Source organism: Batrachochytrium dendrobatidis (genome assembly GCF_000203795.2).
Source record: "Batrachochytrium dendrobatidis JAM81 unplaced genomic scaffold BATDEscaffold_6, whole genome shotgun sequence".
Classification (NCBI taxonomy): domain Eukaryota; kingdom Fungi; phylum Chytridiomycota; class Chytridiomycetes; order Rhizophydiales; genus Batrachochytrium; species Batrachochytrium dendrobatidis.
The window spans coordinates 100,238-119,735 of NW_006281104.1; the positions used below are offsets into that span (position 1 = coordinate 100,238).

The following is a 19,498-nucleotide window of genomic DNA, read 5'->3' on the forward strand; positions in this document are numbered from 1 at the left end:
TGCCTTTTGGTGGTATCCAACTCATTGTTTCTGGAGACTTTATGCAACTTCCTCCTGGTGAGATTTGCATGTTTAGATTGGCTTGTGGATTTATATTGACATGTTTTTTGGTATAATTAGTTAGTTCCAACCCGATTTTCGCATTTGAAGCTGAAACTTGGGGAGCTTCGGTGCCCTATACCGTCATGGTAAGATTATATCTTGTCAGCCATGTTTTGATGAAACAGAACCAACCTTGTTTAATCATTTGAATATATGCAGCTCAATCATGTGTTTCGTCAAAAAGATCCAGTATTTGTATCTATTTTAAACGAAATCCGAACCAACACTATGTCCAAGTCGACGATTGAGATGTTGCATAGTCTTTCACGCACGTTAGAGTACACTGATGGAATAGAGCCCACATTTATGTAAGTAAAGTAAAAGCAATCAGAGATATGCACTATGATGTAAAGTCTATTGATGAGATAGCCTTGAATGTCCAGTGGATTCTACATTACACACCTATTAACCTTGTAGTATACTAGATTTTCTACACGCGCAGAAGTAAAACGAGTCAATGATCAAAAACTTGCGTCTCTGAACACAGAGGAAGTGATATTTAAAGCATCATTTGATACAAAAGACCCAGCCATGATCAAACGACTGCTGAACATGACTTTGGCGCAAGAAGTGGTTCATCTTAAAGTTGGTGCACAAGTGATGCTAATTAAAAATTTGACAGAGTCGTTAGTGAATGGATCTACGGGAATAATTGAATCGTTTGACCCTGTGACTGGATTTCCATTGGTCAAATTTGAAACCAAGGACAAGCTTAAATCAACCATAATGGTGTCTAGCGAAGCGTGGAAGCTAGAGGGACCGGATGGAGAGGTTTTAGGATGCATGTATCAGATTCCACTGCTACTATCGTATGCCATGTGAGTAGTTTCCAAGATGATAGGTAAGCGTGTTGATAACTGACAGGACTTTGAATATAGGAGTATTCACAAGAGCCAAGGACAGACTCTTCCACGAGTCAGGGTTGATATGAGTCGAATTTTTGAAGCAGGACAAGCATATGTAGCCCTGTCGCGAGCGACGAGTTTAGAAGGCTTGCAAGTTCTTAATTTCGATCCAAAACAAGTGATGAATCATGAAAAAGTATTGCGGTTCCAGCAGGCGATTGATCAGCTGTACAAAGCAGCAACGAAAAATTCGAATGACTAGAGGTATATCAATATTAGGAATAACATACGAAGGGTATCCTGCCGTATTCACGTCAATGAAATACTAAACAAGAGTGTATAATAAACTGCCAGTCTCGTTGAATAATCAATGTTGGTTTACTGGACGACACTGTTTTGAATTCTATTTGTGTGAGGTTCTCCTGTTGATTGGGGTGAACATAGCAGGTGCATCCCTGAAGTCTGCAGCCTGTGTTGTTGTGAGCTAGAAGCGCGAATGTATCTGATTAGGATACAGCAAAAAGGGATTTGACGGCATCAAAACAGACGAGTTGGATATCTGAGTTGAGACAACCTCTATAATTAAACTATATTTGAACTGAAATGATTCATTGAGTACGCATTGTGCAATCGACAAGTCTCGAGAATTGAGCATGCCTACTGAAATGGCAATCAGCAAAAGAGTATTTAAGCATGTATATTTCAAAGCAAACGAGGCAGTGACAGATAGTGTTTTACGTGAATATGGCTGTATTCTTATCGGAATAATTGGAACAAAGATGCTTATTGCTTAAAAGCCCACAATGTTCGCACCAAACCCTAACATTTGAACCCACTGAACGCCCTTTTTATTGTGCTGGATTGAATCTAACTCAAGGACAAGCGCGGTAGGCAGTGACAGGTAAAAAGACCCTTCAAACTTGTCCACAGGAATAAATGTCATACACAAGCGATTGCAGCTTTTGTGCTACTTGGTCAAGAGCACTCTTGGCAGATTAGTGAGCGAGGATTACTCTGGTGCTGTTGATACCGACGCATGGCCAATTCGTCTGGTTTGTCTAGAGTATCTGTTATTGACTCTGTTCATTTACCGCCGTTATTCGCTACTGCCCAACACACGATCCAGCAGTCACCAATGCATCGATCTATAGACGATGTCAGCCCACACGCTAGCTGCTCCGATACTGCTAGTAACGCTCATTGTCATCGCACTAGCGATACTGTAAAATCTCGGATACGTCCAAACAACGGTCGTAGCAAGCAACATTCGTCTGGTTCTAAAAATATTGCCAGCCATGCAAATGCGGGGAATTGTGAATCGGGCAGCGATGGGCTGCCCGCTGCTGCTGCTGCTGCTAGACAGCAATCCATTCCTTCTGTCAATCCAACTCCATCTGTGAATAACAAATCTACTATTTTATCAAAAAACAATCTACCGCCATCTGCTCTCAATGACAAATGGCAGACCAAATTTCAAGAACAGTATCGAGGCAGTCGCTCTAGACATGCTCTCCCTTATTCGACTTATGCAACCATGGCTTCAGCTATAGATAATCCCAACCCCTCAAAAGGTCGCATGTCAGAATCAACTGCTGCAAAACTGAATGCATTGCGACCCAAACTACTTGGAATGGCTTTTGCTCCTTGGAGTATACTGGAATACATGACATTTACTGGCCCACCATTGGAGTATGGCGGAAATACCACGAGCGAATCTCGTTCACCTCGCGATAAACATGCTCGGAATCCATCTGCATTTCCTTCCAAATCACTGCAATCTGCTCATCCTGCTTTAGAAACTCACTACAAACTTCGTGCTTCTGATACAGGCTCTTCGTCATTGTCCAAATCTGCTTCCGTCCCACTTGGAAAGCATGAATCATCTGCTCAACTATCAACTGTGGCGCGTAGCTCCACCAATCCACCTTTGCGTGGTGGCGATGATTGCAGTGCTGCCATGCGTGATTCCATCTCTGATAGAACATTCTCTGATTCTTTGTATATATCCACTGGAAAACTTAATTCTGACCGCGATTCTCGCCTCACTACTGCGCTTGCTACAGAGTCTTTGAACAGTGTCGAAAAAGATAAATGTGCTTTACTCTCAGATTCTGATCTTAAACAATCCATCAGATATAAATCTGCCCCATTGAATGTTTCTGCTATGGATCCTGTCATTGTTATAAACGATGGGTACATGTCAAGTGATGCTATCAAACCAGATATGTCATTCAAACAAGTCGATGGTGCTGTGTCTACTCTCAAGTCAACTCCACTAGAATCCCCTCGATTGGCTACTGCCCAGACTACTGGAACAGCTTCTGATACCAATTTTAAACCCCAAAATAAGCCTGTTGCACGGCCTGCATATTCTTTTGGAAAAATCAAACAAAAGACTTTGGCTGATTCGAAACAAAGGTATGTTGTGAATGTGTATGCTTGGCGACCTTGTGAAATGATTCAATTGGCTACTGGTTTCAAACCATGCCATGCGTCAATAGTAAATATAATCTGACATCTTTGACCTTTGTCTTTCATGTATGGATACTCTATCTAGTCAACCACAAGCAACTATAATCAACACAGAAAACCAAAAACTAGAATGTCATGGCAGCTCTAATGCGTCGAGTGCTTCTATGGGTCAATCTGCTCACAACGATCCAAAAAAAGAATTCAACGTATTACTAATCAAAGGATGGGAACAGGTACACAAGAGACTGCACAGTGTGGTGATCAAGATTCCCATCAGTATATCCGACATCAAAGCCGCGCATATGGCTCAACAAAAACTTGCTCAATCTAAATCTACCGAGAAAGGTTTTGCAGATCCCCAACACACATCAAAATCATTGGCTTTTTCACAATTCAATGGGGGAAAATCCGCACTACCCAAGCTACGTATATCCAATTCTAGTCAGTACTCATCCGTCAACAAACTAGGTCAAGAAAGGCAAACTGATCTCTTCAGTAAATTGCCTACTGCTCAGTCCTATTCATCTTCATTACAATCCTCACCTGTCGATCTGTCAAGATCCAACTCGGCTTCTGCAGGAAAGTCGAGCAAGACTCTTGCTGCAAACAGTCGATCCAATTCAACGGAACAGCGCATTTTAAATCCTAAAAAGAAACCAATGAAATTTGAAAAATCTGCATCAAAAGGCATGACAGAGAGAAAGTCTTTGCAATCTCCTCGTCGTCCCACCTCTGCAGCTGATGACAGGAAGCGACAAGCGCCTCCTCGTAATGATACAGATGAAGACGTGTTGGTGTCACGGACCAAAAAACGATCTCCGAATCAGGAAGTAGGCATAGAGCGTTTTTCAAAAAAGGAATCTCCATCACAATCCCGAACAACTATATCAAACTCCAGTGTTGCAATGCAACATTCAAAATCGTACCAACCTGAACCTGACATTGATCGCAAACCCAAACGAATGCGAAGCAGTACGTCACCTACTATGGATACATTTTTGTCGGAAAAATCTTTTAAAGCATCTTTGAATTCCAAGGTAGAGAACAAAAAGAAACAAGCTGTTCCGTCAAAGGTATCCAACTCGTCTGGAAAAGTCGAGTTGAACGGTCAACAAAACAACCGATCTCGAAAAGACATGAACCATGCATCCAAGTGCATTGAACCTTCCAACAACAAACGCAAGGATCGAGATCCAATATCAACCAATGGTACTGAAAAAGTCGCCAGTAATGATGGCTTGCGTTCTGTAAAACGCATTAAAGGTGAAACTGGCGTCAATGAAACCATGGATGCTAAGCGTGAGCAAGTTGGTAGCAAATCTAGTCTTGATAGGGATAAGAACAATGCAAAAGATTCGAGTTATATCAGTCCTCCGAGTATACCAAAGACGCGTCCCTATAGTCAAGCCAATCGCCGTGAGCTTTCCAACGAGATGTCTTTGCATCGCTCGGCACATGAAGATCCTTTAAATCATACGACATCCCATCACAGTAATTCAGATGTGGATTCCTCGAGGAACATCAAGGGCAGCCACTCTGAAGATGGTTATTTTCACAAGAATTCTACTGCAAAACAAGATGAAAGCAGCTCTCGTAGCAAGTCTAGCAGCGATAGTCTTGCCATCAAAGCTGATCGAACAACCAAAGTGTCTCCTAGATCGGTAGATTTTCCCAAATCCCACTCGGCTCATCAACGACCTGCTACTCAATCTCCTTATACACATACACCCATTTCAACCCATACCGTGTCTAGTGCTCATTCTACATCATCTCTTTCTTTAGATTTTAATACACGAGGTACACACTCTTTTACAGCAGCATCTCCGGTCAAACCTTTGACTGAAACTGACTGGCGTCAGTTGGGAATTCATCATAAGCGAAGTGGAGATGCCAACAATCTTCGAATCAAGAATTCGTCCAGGGGATCTCCTAGATACAAACAGGCTCGCGTTATGCAGTGTTTGCATTATTCTGCAAGTGTGATTTGTTTTATGATGACTACTTCTATCAGAGACGAAGCTTCTGGGACCAACTCTTATGTGAATGCATGTCCAAGCAAGGAAACGTGTGTAGACTCGCTGCTTAAAGCAGCGTTTGGTCTTATGCGATCCGAAGATTGGGATCCATTGCATAGTCTACTGCTTCGATGCCATGCAAGTTTAATTACTCGCGCATTGAATTTCACTCAAAGAGCATATCAGAATCAACAACGAGACAAAACTCGTCTTCAACGAAAGCTCGACGACACAACTATTCCTAATGATATTGCCAGACTTGATACTGAGCTTCAAAAGATTTCTGCTCAAATCTATGCCAATGCAACTTGGTATACGGAAATGAGTGGGTTTGTCGTATCTACCATGAAACAAGCTGGTAAACTATGTCCAGATTTCCATCAAATGTTTCATGCTTATATGCTTAAAGGCCCCATTTCTGCTGATAGCAAACCGGTAGTGATTTGTGAGACTGCGAATCATATTCTTGAAGCCTTTGCTGCTTCTAGATTCCCAGACTTTTTTTTTGAATTCTTTCCTGAATGCTTGACGACCATGTCTTGATGCTTTTTACCAAAATGGATCACATGAGACGTATGTCGTATCATGGCAATCGTGTTTGTTCAAGTATACTCTCTAGCTCTTGCTTTGTTGTTGGTCTTTCGGTTTTATTCCAATTGTACTACAGTCGTATTCACGTAAATGAAGCATTTTTTGTATTTATCTTGCGGTCAACCCCTCACTCTTACTGCGGAATAAACAATGATGAAATGGTTGTTTTCCTACTAGACATGGATGGTTCCTCTACGCATGTTTAGTTCAATACACATCGTGTCCATACAATGCACACAATCAAACTGTGGTTTGAATCGAATGGTGTTTGGTAAGTATACAATGTACAGTTGTCAGATTATGCATTGTATTTCAGAGGTTGCGTTGAACAATATTGTCAATCAAGGATACAAACAGTTTTGATGTCAATCATTAAAAAACTAGCAAATTGACTGTTTACTTGTTCAATACGTTGTACAATCATTTTTACGTAAAATGAAATACAAGTGGTGATGAGTTTGATGACAAGGTGGTTTAAACTAATTCTAAATTCAAGACGAGCAATTTATGGTTTATTACTATTATTCCAGCACAATGACATCCGATAGTGTTTTTGATTTCTTGCCATCTACAGAATGTGTTTCGGGCCATGACCGTTTGCGATCATTTGACCCTGTACCAAGTTGTTTAAAATGGTTGGATACGCTCTGTGATGCCTTGTCGGATGGTGAAACGGTAGTCAAAGTGGATGAATCAGCAACCGTATCAGTTTGTTTTTCATTTGACAGGACTGATAATGAAAGGGATTCGTGTCCTGAACCAGGTGTGGGCGTTGAAGGCGGTGGTTGAGTTGCAGATTGTTGTAAAGTTTGTGCAGATTGAGGTGATTGAGGTGTGCCTCCTTTGATCAAACTTTTGCGATTGTAAGTCGGTCTTGCAAATGGATCACGCCGTACTTTTAATCCTGCTACTTCAATGTCTTCTCCTACATCTGCTCGTGCACATAAACGATGCACTCGCTTTTTCCATTGACTGTATTCGCGGGAAAGCAAGTTTGTGTCCATCCATGAATTGGGCCAAAATGAACACATCTAAAAATAACAAAGTCGAGGCAACACGATAATAGAATAAATCAATATTTAAGCAGATGATTAGATTGGGTAATTCAACTCACCTTTCCATATACAGCTCGACGCACAGTGCTTTCAATAAACCGTGGTTTCTCATTGTTTAACGTGCTAGTCATACAAAAAAGTTAGATATAAATGACCAACTCACACACTCACATTCATAGACCTACTTGCTGATATTATCCAAGTCTGCCAGTTCCCATTCAAAACATAATATATTCCACATTAGGACACGAATCTCATCTTCCCATTTAAACTTGGGTTTGCTATCATCGTCAACGTTGGAAGGTGCTTGAGAAGATTGGGATAAAGCATTCTCATCAGCTTTTCGTTGAGCTGTAACTGAAGCTTCGATACTGTTTTTCATAGTAGTATATAGGTTTCGTACTTGCTCTTTGACGACTCGTAATCTCTCGGGGAAAATAAGCTTGACTACAATTTTCTAAACTCCGCATTACTTGTCAAACAATGTATTCTTGATTACAGCCCACATCTCAAGTCAAATTTGAACTACCTTTAAAATTGTAACGTTATAAGGCAGAATGGATGCCAATCGATTATACAATGGGGTATCATGAATCTGATGTTCCATTGCCTCCCAAACACAATCTCGCAGCGGAGCAACAAGACTTCCTGGAAATTGATTCTTGTCCTGAAATGTTTTGGATGCTGCTATAGTTTGAATATTTTTAATTTTTTCTACAACCGATGCAGGAAACCCATCCTAAATCCAGAAAATGGTAAAAAGAATTAATATCTGAATGACAACGTATAAATAGGTTGAAATTGCATAGTCTATTTACTTCGTCTATAACCATTTTTGAAGCTCCGTTTGAGACAGGAGTAGGGGTAGAAAAAGAGGATTTAAAGTTTGATTCATGTGCATGTATTTTTGCAGCGGATGGAGCAGATAAACTGGCAGCGTCAGATTTAGATCCCTTGTTTTCGCTATTCTTGGATGCAGAAACTGCAGATGATTTCTTGGAAGAACCTGTAGCAAAGCATCAGATCAAGCAAAACAATAAATAAGCATAAACTCAAATTTGAAAAGGATCGAGTTCAACTGTTACCTTTGAGTGTATCATGTGTTGGAGAAGATTTTGTAGAGGATTCGTCAGTGGAAGCGACGGTAGATTTTGCAGTAGATTTATTAGTAGATTTTGCAGAGGATTCGTCAGTGGAAGCAGTGGTAGATTTTGCAGTAGATTTATTAGATTTTGTCACGGGTGTATTGGCAGTAGCATCACCTGCAGATTTTGCAGATACACCAGGTTTGGTTTGTTTAGGAGTTGGTTTTTCTGTAGTGGTAGCTGGTGCATCTTTAGGAAATTCTTTCCGTGTAACGATTGCAGATGCGACACTTGATCCAGGACGTTCCTTGTTTTTAGGTTGTTTGGGTTTAAGTTTTCTAGTAATGTATTTTAAATCCAGTTAATTAAACCAGCATGATCTAGAGATTTAAACAAGTATACATGACACGATACAACTATAACGTACTGCTCGTCAAAAAAGTTTTCTACAGATCCATGCCAAACAAAATATCCAAAATCCCACTCTGGTACTTCCTCGACGCCCTCCATGGCATCGGTAAACATTTCGCTATCGTCAATAAAGTCGTCTTCCAAGTCGTAATTGCACTCTGCGTCGGCAACATTGGTAGTTTTTTTAACAGGTTTTTTGCTCTAAAGAAATAAAGTTTGGATTGAGCAACGAGTAGACATCAAGCAGCGTTACAGAGTGGATTGACGGCTCAATCCTTTTGAAGCAATCATGAAATACCTTTTCGACAGTCTTTTTGGAAGAAGTTCCGAGACCTTTAGTTGGAACGGACGCAGTAGTGGTATCGACAGCAGGCACTAAATCCTGCAAGAGAACAGTTGAAGATATAGGAGAAACGCACTGCACAGACTCATGTGTAGGATTGCAACCAGATGCAGTGGATACTGATTCAGATTGCACCTTTTCAGAATGCCGTCGAACCAGTTCAGGATAGTTGAACAGATTGAGTTCGGTATTTGGCAGATTCAAAGGAATAGTAATTCGTACAGATTGGATGACATTGCGCCATATCATTGGAACAGCAGCAGATTTCATGGCAGTTGCACTGCTATCGACCGTAGTCATCATGGCAGAACTTTCAACATCAGACATGGCATCTGCATCCAAGTCAATGGTTTGACCAGTCTTTGAATTGGTCTGTGATTGAGCCTTTTTCTGCTTTGTAGAAGGTTTTTTAAGTACATTATTGGCAGTATTTGTTTGAATGATGTCCATGGACCCCATTGGGAAATGGACAGCGCAGTTGATATGTAAAAGTAAAAGTTGAAATTCATTTTATAAAATATTAAATTTAAGGAATCAAACTGTATATATTAAGAATATAATTATACATGATAAGATTGAGTAGATGAATGATGAATGATTTCAAATAGTGATAATAGGTGATTTAAATGGTAATAATAGGTGGTTTTAAATGGTAATAATAGGTGATTTCAAATGGTAATACCTGATTTCAAATGGTAATACCTGATTTCAAATGGTAATAATCCATGATTTTAAATAGTAATAATAATAAATAATAGTAATAATCCATGATTTTAAAGTGATATTCATCACTTGTCGATTCAACAAGTGAACTCCAGTCGCGTCGGTTCAGCTTTATCAACTATTATATTATTCATGGATAACTACAAGCCATTGAATCATACAACGGATGGATTGACATCGACTCTGGATACAGACTTTGATGATACTTGTTATCAGAGACTTCATTCTACTCAAAATACGGCATCTTCTCAGACAGACCGTCAGCAGAAACTCGACCAGCTTCTATTGCCATTGCATTCTACTTACACACAGTCTAATGAAGGTGCTTCCAAGTCTGCCGATCCAAGACTACAACCTTCTTTAGAGTTGCCTCAGCCTTTGTCAAAAGGCTGGCTTCTTGCTGCTGTTCAAGAAACCACAAGTTTTAATCCCAGCAATCATGCATTTCTATCCAACAGTCCTGATATCAACAAGAGCTTACATGCAAGCAATGATAGCGATATAGGAAACTGCAGTACTATCAGCAATAATGAACAGATTAGCATGTCTTCCAACCATAGCATCAATGCTTGTGATAGAACAGCATCGCATGGGCAGCATTTGCTTGCTGACCCATCCAAAGCAATTGGCACTCGACGCAGTAGTACAGGCGGTAGTGGGGCTTCAACCACGAATATGCTTCAACCAACCACCACCATGCAGCATTCACCACTCAGAACTCGTTCTTCAGACCAATCTGCTGGATATCCTGTCAGTCAATCTTATGAAAACAGAGTCTTGTATAATGGCTCATCTTTTAAAGAGGATCGACAAGCTACTCGACAGTCATTTCCTGGTCCATCCATCTCAGAATTGGATTCAATTCAACTTACAGATATTCCAGCATGGATGTTGGATCAACCCAATTCGTCTGCTATTCATGAGCAGAATCAACCTGGAAACATAGCAATTCCACCCACTAGTCCAACTCTTGACCATCCAATTCAAAGAACTCGTCGTAGATCTAGCAAAACCCATGAAGCATCTGCAACTCAGTCTACTCGTCCATCTCGCAAATCATTCTCACATCAGTTTAATGATCCTCACAATCATTCATCTCCAAATTTGAATTCATTCCCCACTCAGCATCATGCTCCTCCTCAACTAAACGACCACACATTCGTATCAAAAAAGGCTCTGCGCATGAACTCTGCTCCATACGAACATCCTGACCCACTTAAACGGTCATTGATGTTGGCACTCCAGCTTTCTGACGAGGCTGTACGTGCAGACAATCAACAGCTTCATAAACTTGCTTTGGAAAGGTATCTCATTGTCATTGGAAATCTCACCGATATCTTGGTCTGTGTATCGCAAGTAGAGCGACTACTTAGAGCTCCTTGTACACGACCACATAGACGGCGTGCTACTCAAGATCTAGGATTGAATAAAACTTCCAGTTTCGGTGGAATATTACAAACCTCGCAGACTACTGAAAAGTCGTTGTGGAGTGTTTCTGCCGATGATAAACATGCCATCATGCATATTCGCGATCAATATATTGCAAGAGTCAACACTCTGATTGCCACATTGCCCATCGATGTCACCACTTCATACTCTCATCCTCTAGTTAAACCACCATTCGCTGCTATCCCAGTTTCCTTGGATCCACCTTCTCACTCTCCTTCATTTGAAATTGCATTTCTCAATGTTATGCGTCAGGATCTATCACACACTTCTGTGCCTGATCCCTTGCTTAATGACCCACTGCTACGACCTCTACAAATCATGCAACGACTCGCTAAAAGCATGTCCCATGGAGGATTTCTAACAAATCATTTATACGTCCCATCTGATGTTTGGACTCAACCAAGAGGAAAAATCGCATTTATCGATATGAAATGCAATACATTTAATCAACTTTTTGTACCGCTTGATCGTCTTCGTGCTGCTCAACAAAATGATCCAGAAATCTCGAGTATCTCTAATTTTAACAAGGCTGTCGAAGAATATGAGTTTGCCATTGATGTTGTGCGAACACAACTACTTAAAAAACTCAAATATCTATCTTCTGATGACGACGGTCGATCTAGCTCCATGTTTTTGGATTCTCATGCATCTCACTCGACTCTGGATCCCTCGACGACACAACCCAATCCCAGTCGAGATCGCTTGTTGTCATGGAGTCACAAGTTTCAAAAATCATTGGAAAAGTTTAAAAGCGTCAAAGAAAGAGGTAGCAGCGGTTCAAGCAAATCTATATCAGCTACAACAACCTCGAATAGTACATCGTCTAATCCCAGTGGCATTTTATCCATAAGCACCAACAATATATCGATGGCTTCTGCATCTTCCACTCTTAATGCTGGTGCATCCAAGGGATCCGCATCACTTTTAGTTTATTCTGAAACCATGTCTCGTTTTCTAAACGAATCAAGGCAAATCTTATTACAATGGGTTGAGCGGGTTACTACTTTGGCTCAAACTACTGATTCTGATCCCATCAATCCTATATCGCCAAATTCAAAACATGCACAGTATCCTCCTCTCTCTGTTCAGGATACGTACCATGTTCGATCCAAATTACGTAAAATCATGCAGTTTTATGATTCAGTTGTTTGTGCCATGTTGCTCAAGGATCTACATGGTTTGTTAGATCGCTTCATCAATAAAATCTGCAAGGTGGCCAATGCTTGATAATAAACCTTGTATATATCGACTGGATTGTATCTTTATGATACCGTTTATCCCAAGTACCTTTCTATTCAATCTTTATAGATTTACTTGTTAAACCAAATAAACAATGATTTCTCGTTCATGTCTTTTGGCTTGTATGCATTTTATATTTAAAAATGTGCTGATTTTGATCATTTGCCAAAAGTCATGATAGATGTATACTGTCACAATTTATGATGTGTTTGGGTTTGATATATAAAATACAAGTCTTTACATTGATGCAACAAGCAGCAGATTCATAACACATCGAGTCGTAGATAAAAGATCAGGCACGAATGGCCAAATTTGAAATTCGCCAAAATAGCATTTTGTTGTATTTCGCCAAATTGCATTCTGATCCTCAATCTACTAATATCAACTGTCCAGCTCACCTAGCATCACTCTTGCTCATCTAAAGCGAAATACTATTCACCATGAAAAAACTCTCTACAAAATTCCCAGCAGTATGTTTCAATTGCTTGATGAATTTCCGTTTCATTTCCAATCCTCGCCTTTTTATTGAGTGATTTACTGCTGTTGTTGCAATTACCAAGTCCATCATGGCATTGCATATCCAGGATGGCTTTAAACAATGCATTTGAGCTAGAGTATCCCATTTATAATAACGTATTGATTCTACTTTATTTTCAGGCTAGAATCAAGAAGATTATGCGCTCAGATGATGATGTCGGCAAGGTTGCACAAGTCACTCCTTTATTAATATGTAAGTGGTATTGAACATTTTCACATTCTTGGCGATGTTGGTAGACCATGTCTGGCTCAGTTTTTACTGACCAACTCGGTCAGCTTTAACCCCATTGCCTTTGCATGACTGACATTGTTTTCATTTTCTATACTAGCTAAAGCGCTGGAATGCTTTCTTTCCAGCATGGTCGAGGCCACACTTGTAGAAACCAAGGCTAGAAATGCAAAAAAGATGACATCAGCACATGTGTAAGCTATCCAATACCCTTTTAAAATCCACTGTGTTGATCTAGATGTTCTGACAATTTTTAATCGTCTGCGTATGTCTGAATGCTCGACTTGTTAGCAAGAGAACCATTGTGAGTCAAGAAAAGTTCGATTTCCTCAAGGATCTTGTAGAAAATATTGCAGATCCAATTGATGAACCCACAGATACAGGAGCAGAGCCTGTTCGTGGAAAAGGTCGTGGTCGAGGAAGAGGGCAGGGAAAACGTGGAGGAGCATCTGCAGGATCTGCAGCATCTGCTGTTGTGCACGAAGGATCTAATCAAGAAGTCCAACATGTGCAATAAAACACAAATTCATTATTATTGTTTTATGAATCTAGACAAGAGTTGAATAAATGACCTGCTATGACCAATCTAATAGCATTATACTTGAACTGCAACTATTTTTACACAGAAATGTGCCTCAAACTAGATTTAAATCAGTAGTATTCACGTAAAATGAAGTACTGTGTATCTTTGGGATAGATAGTGGTTAGGTACTCGCTATGCATGCATACCTATCAGAAATTGGTTACTTTTTGGAGACATTTTTAATTCTTTCAAACAACCATCATATAATACAGACTATAGTTTTAAACCTGTTTTTCCTCTTTTAACATACTTGTATAGTGTACAATCACCAAATTGAAGCATTACAACAGAGATATTGTCAAACTCATCTCTTGTGTTTTAAAGCATATCAAATATGTTCGCGTTCCAAGTCAAGAAATAAAGATTGCATAGTTTAGGAATGCAACTCTACATGCCAATCATCAAGAAACTCGAATGAATTAAAGCTCAAAAGACAATTTCAATAAATATGGTGGAAATCATCATAAAACGGACAGTTTGTATCAACACCCTTATTTAATGACCAATTTTATGTGAATAAAAGCAGATCAGTTTTGAATTTTCTTTACTTCTTTGTACTTAATGGCGAGTATTGTGGTTAGTTGAGCGTTTTGGAAACAAAACAACATTGCTCTTCCGACCTTACCCTTGACCAAATAGCAATCAAGATCACTCTTGACTCTCATGCCTCTATTTTTCAAGAGGTGGTATGCAGTGTGATTGTGCTGATTAAAGGTGGATGTCAAGTCTGCTACTACTATCAGCTGTTTTCACTGTAGAGATATTTTGTATTATAGCAACTAGATGACTAGTAATAAATATTTTTTATAGTACTTGACTTGATTGGTAAATGTGGTTAAGAGTGTGGTTGACCAGTAGAAATAAAAAGAGTTGATTTGTAGTAAGAAAACGCCAATATAAAACTATTGTACAAAGTTGCTTGTATAATCAAATTATAAAGCAATTGCCATCACGAATGAACATTTGTTGAGTTTGCAGCTTGATTATATAATACGAAAGCCGGGAGAGAATAAAAATGGAAGAAAGCAATTATAAACAACTTATTGTGATTATTATTATGAATAATTTACTCGATGATTATTATAGACAATCATCACGTCTTGTAATTCAAGTTTTGTCGATTCAAATCAAAAAATATATTTTTTCTTTTTCCCGTGAATTCAGGCCAGACATTCGCAGTTATTACTGCAGAAACTAAAGGTAAATGAAGCTGCATGGTTAGGATATTGTGTCGAGTGTATTATAATAGTAGAGTCAAGAGTGTCAATAAATGCATGTCATACCCCAGCCATTTACAATCTCAACCAACTAAACTGCCATGAATATCTTATACAACTTGATAATCCTTGCATTGATAGATTTCTGCCAGTGCTGCTATCAATCCACTGTTGGAATATCAATATTATTGTTCATTGAGTCTACTGCAAACCAAGATTGACACTATCTGTCATCATGCCTTCCCATACTGCAAAGCAGCAACATACGGCAGTCCATCAGCACACATCTGCTACGGGTAGTACTGGATCTAATACTACTGAATCATCACAGGCAATACCATCCAAGATTAGCTATGCTCAGACTGCCAAAAAACCATCAACCGCAGTGTCTGATGTGAATGATAAAAAAGACACTGGCACGACTGCAGCTGTGCCTACTGCTGTCAGTGGACAATCACACGCCGGATTTCATGTCGGATCTGGAAGAGGGACTCGTGGTAAGCATCAGCACAACAATACCAATCGTCATCACCATCACAACCAGCAGAATCATACTGCACCTGTAACATCGTCTACATATGCACCATCACATTCTGTACCCAATCCAATGACACAATCTCTGTCTGATGCACCGCAAAATGCTGCATCTACACATGTCAAGCAGCTGCCAAAAAAACCAACAGCTGCATCGGTTTCTACTCATCAGATTCCATCTACAGCCTCAACTACCCACCTCACATTTGGAACTGTACCGCTTGCCGTCATATCAACGATCCCATCCAAAACTGGTTGCGTTTCATTTGCATCTATAGCTCGTTCAGGATCTAGTTTAATGGCTGAACCTGGCATTCAGAAATCAAAAAAGGCACCCACTGGAAGTGTGTCTGCATCTCGCACCGTGTCATCTGGCTCCTCTGTGCCTCGTAAACCACAAACTAGTGAGGCTTTTTCAGCAGCCGGATCAACGTGAGTAAATTGATTCTTGTACTAGTAGAATGATTGGTACAATACTAACAGCCATGAAAATGATTTACACGATGTAATGTCATTCAAATATCATACATGACCAACTCAGCGACTCATCTGCAGTTCAATTCCGCAATGTGCCACAGCAACCACAAAGTAAGTTGGTTGAATACTATACACGAGTTTATTCGAGATTGCGACTGCAATGATTGTATTCAATCGTTTGTTTTACATGATTCATGCATTGAATACTCACTCGATATGCTATTAGATCGTACTGCAGTCTCTACTGAAACCAAACCTAAATTTGGATCATTTGATGTCGGTAATAAAATTGTCAATTCGGCACAGTCACAGGTTCGTGTATGTGATGATGAAATGCCAGTTGATACCAACACATGAGCAATAGTTAACTGTTTAAAACCATTGATAGTCACAGGCAACAACAAAGGTTGACGCATCTGTACATCACACCACAGCTTCTGAATCCACTGCTAAAGTGGTTGAATCTGATTTGCCAGCCAAAGCATCGTTGGCAGCTAAACCAGTTGTTGCTCAAACAGAACCTGTTATGACAACAGCTGTTGATAATGCTGTCAAACCTGCGACATCACAGTCATCATCTACACATACACATCAGACTACAGGTGCTCAGCAATATCAGCAATCTGGAGCATTTTTTGCACCACGTAATCAAGCTTCTGGACAACAGACATATCGAGGCAATGCTCCACATTATCAACAGAATAATCGTCAGATGCGATCACCTACAGGAGGTGTGCCAGGATACCCACAAATGGGCCACATGGGCCAGCAGCAAACACACATGATGGGTCCACATCAGCCATCATCGTTGACACCCATGCAGATGCATCCAAACGGCTATGTTCCTAATATGCAGTTTATACCTGGACAAGGATCTGCAAATATGGTACCAGGAATGGTACCCCACCCATCCAACGGTACGATGCCTTACCAGTACATGCCACAGTATCAAAACCAATTCTATCCTGCGTACAATCCGTTCGCATACAATCCAATGTACGTACAGCCAGGCTCACATGGTCCAGCACCAATAAGCTCAGGAACCATGCCAGGCCTTCCAATCACAACACCGCCAACTACTTTGGCAGGTGTGAAACTTGTATCTCCATCACCCAGCAAGTCCAAAGCCATTCAAATTGTCGATCCTAATACAAAGGAAGTGGTCAGTGTTGGTCCTACTTTGTCATCTTCATCCAGCTCTGGAGTCACGTCAGGCTCTTTGACAGAAAATGCTGGAGTTCCTGCGTCCGTGACAGCTAATGCAGCCATCATTCCAACCACGATTGCCACGCTGCACAAACCTGCATCAGCAGTCATTCAGATCAAAAAGCCTGATTCTGCAACTGTTCCTATTGTAAAGCCTGAATATAAAAAGCTTGTCATCAAGGATCCTGTCACTGGCAAGCCAATTACTATAGGACCATCGATCATGTCACCCACCAAATCTGTAGCCACTCCAGTTGCTTTTGTACCTGTCAATGCAGCTACTGCCACGGCTACACCAGAGATTTCCAAAAAAGTTGATTTAGTCAAGACAGCTGAAATCCCTGTAACTGTGGTAGAGCCCAAGACTGCTGTAGCTGTTTCTACCAAGGAGCGATCGGTGTCACCGTCACGTCGTGTCAAGGCTCAGGAAACTGGTTCTGCTGTGATTAAAGAAACACCAGTTGTTAAAGATACTCCAATTATCAAAGAAACACCAGTTGTAAAAGAAACACCAGTTGTAAAAGAAACGCCAGTTGTAAAGGAAGATTTAGTATCAAAAGAGACTCCAATTGTTAAAAAAGCTCCAATTGTCAAGGAAAATTTAGTTACAAAAAAGGCCGTCGAGCCTTCTACCGCGCCTGTATCCAAAACTGTATCTCCTGTTGTTCCCAAAGTCATTCCAATTGTTTCTTCAACTTCTACTTCAGCACCTAAATCAACGCATGTAGATACCAAACCAGTTAAAACAACTACGTGTATTCCTATTGTTTCTCCAGTCCCTGCCTCGGCGTTAAAATCAGATGGTGTAGATATCAAGCCAATCAAGAGTTCTACAAATTGCTCTGCTTTGCCACCTCGACCTCCGTTGGCACCTACATCAGCCAAAACCACTCCTCCTGCAGCAAAAGCAGCGGAAATCACTTCCGTCACAGCGACTACACCCGTCACAGATGACGCAACTGAAAAAGAGGAAGGTGAGGTTGTGGAGGAAACTCATGAACCAGCAAAGCCCAAACGCCAGCCTACCGACTTTAATGCTGCAACTAAATTGACGGATAATAGCAACATTAAATATCCAGAAGGTGTAGAGATGCCAGACTTGGCATCTGGAGATCGCAGGTACTCGGTAGCTGCATTAATGAGTCTTATGTTTGTCAAGACAATTCCAGCTGGGCTAGACATGTCTGCTTTTGATGGCATGCGCAAATCCAACTCACTGTCATTTAGTCGCTCTAATAGCAGTAGCGGTGGTATTGGTCTTCAACGCCAAGAATCAAGCTCTGACTCTCGTGGTAGCAGCACAAACCGATATAATCGCACACAGTCAAATGCTGGAAAGGGACAGATGTATTCACCTGCTCCACCACAATTGTCTCGTCAATCGTCCAACAGTGGCCATTCCATGAGTCGCCAGTTGTCATCAGGTCGCAACTCACAGCTTCCACCTCGATCCCACCATAATCACAATCGTGATGGGTATGGACGCGATCATCATGGTCGTGAGCATCGCAATTCTTACCATGGTGCTACACCCCAAGAGTCTCCACCCGCAGACTTTGTTCCATATGAAAAAAGCAAAGATGCATGGGCTCCTCCTACCAAGGAAGAGTTGTCACAAATGGAAGTTACATTGCGCAAGGCACAGGGTCTGCTCAACAAACTGACAATTGAAAACTTTGAAAAGTTGTCTGAAAAGATCCTAAATATTGGATTTGACAATCAGGAAATAATTGATGCAATTGTTTCACTTATATATGAAAAAGCGCTGGATCAATCTACATTTGCACCCATGTATGCCAAATTGTGCGACTTTTTGTTAAATCGTCTTCCTAGTGTGCAATTATGGATGAACAAGGCACATAAATTTAACGAGTTCCGTCGTGGAATTGTGAAATCATGCCAACAAGAGTTTGAGTCTCAACAAAAATGGGCAATTACTGATCAGTCACTGCAAGCAGAGCGAGCAGAGAAGCGTCGAAATATTGAAAATCTAACTTCTGAAGAGCGTCAACGCATTGCAGATGAAGACTACGAGATTGCCAAAATCAAACGTCGGTCACTTGGAAATATCAAGTTTATTGGTGAGTTGTACATGACTCCCAACAAAGTCATAGCCATTAACATCATTCGACGGTGCATCGAGGGACTCATGTGGCCCAGTAAAGGCGAGCCTGATGAAGAAGAGCTCGAGTCACTTTGCAAGCTTATAACCACTGTCGGCAAGGCACTCGAGTACGAGAGCAGCACCGTGTCCAAAAATGATTCTACATCTGTCAAGAGTATGAATGAGTATATGCAAGGTTTGAAGCAGATCTCTAAACGACAAGGACTTTCGTCTCGAGTGGAGTTTATGATTTTGGACGTGATTGATCTGCGTGCCAATAA

General features: G+C 40.6%; 6 protein-coding genes across 6 annotated transcripts; 5 read left to right on the top strand and 1 right to left on the bottom strand.

Moving 5' to 3' along the window:
- Window positions 1-2,082: 2,082 nt before the first annotated feature.
- On the top strand, window positions 2,083-5,977 carry BATDEDRAFT_24798 (uncharacterized protein; the record flags this gene model as incomplete). Its single annotated transcript, XM_006678864.1, has 3 exons — window positions 2,083-3,365; window positions 3,505-3,695; window positions 5,202-5,977. The coding sequence occupies 3 exons, from the start codon at window positions 2,083-2,085 to the stop codon at window positions 5,975-5,977; spliced, it is 2,250 nt and encodes a 749-aa protein (XP_006678927.1).
- Window positions 5,978-6,546: 569 nt separating this feature from the next.
- On the bottom strand, window positions 6,547-9,378 carry BATDEDRAFT_88849 (uncharacterized protein; the record flags this gene model as incomplete). The annotated part of the gene is made up of 8 exons (XM_006679182.1): window positions 6,547-7,056; window positions 7,140-7,203; window positions 7,266-7,537; window positions 7,610-7,819; window positions 7,899-8,086; window positions 8,166-8,503; window positions 8,593-8,777; window positions 8,875-9,378. 8 exons carry the CDS (start codon window positions 9,376-9,378, stop codon window positions 6,547-6,549), a joined length of 2,271 nt encoding a protein of 756 aa, XP_006679245.1.
- A 396-nt stretch (window positions 9,379-9,774) lies between these two features.
- Window positions 9,775-12,437, top strand: BATDEDRAFT_35055 (uncharacterized protein; the record flags this gene model as incomplete). Its single annotated transcript, XM_006679028.1, has 1 exon — window positions 9,775-12,437. The coding sequence occupies one exon, from the start codon at window positions 9,775-9,777 to the stop codon at window positions 12,316-12,318; it is 2,544 nt and encodes an 847-aa protein (XP_006679091.1). The 3' UTR covers window positions 12,319-12,437.
- A 550-nt stretch (window positions 12,438-12,987) lies between these two features.
- Window positions 12,988-13,508, top strand: BATDEDRAFT_7305 (negative cofactor 2 transcription regulator complex subunit BUR6; the record flags this gene model as incomplete). Its single annotated transcript, XM_006678774.1, has 3 exons — window positions 12,988-13,060; window positions 13,197-13,290; window positions 13,388-13,508. Coding segments are annotated over 3 exons (288 nt in total), but the record flags the coding sequence as incomplete, so codon positions are not given.
- Window positions 13,509-14,853: 1,345 nt separating this feature from the next.
- BATDEDRAFT_35056 (uncharacterized protein) lies at window positions 14,854-15,862 on the top strand (the record flags this gene model as incomplete). The annotated part of the gene is made up of 2 exons (XM_006679029.1): window positions 14,854-14,879; window positions 15,038-15,862. A coding segment is annotated over exon 2 (729 nt), but the record flags the coding sequence as incomplete, so codon positions are not given.
- Window positions 15,863-18,731: 2,869 nt separating this feature from the next.
- On the top strand, window positions 18,732-19,487 carry BATDEDRAFT_11594 (uncharacterized protein; the record flags this gene model as incomplete). The annotated part of the gene is made up of 1 exon (XM_006678812.1): window positions 18,732-19,487. A coding segment is annotated over one exon (756 nt), but the record flags the coding sequence as incomplete, so codon positions are not given.
- Between the last annotated feature and the right edge of the window lie 11 nt (window positions 19,488-19,498).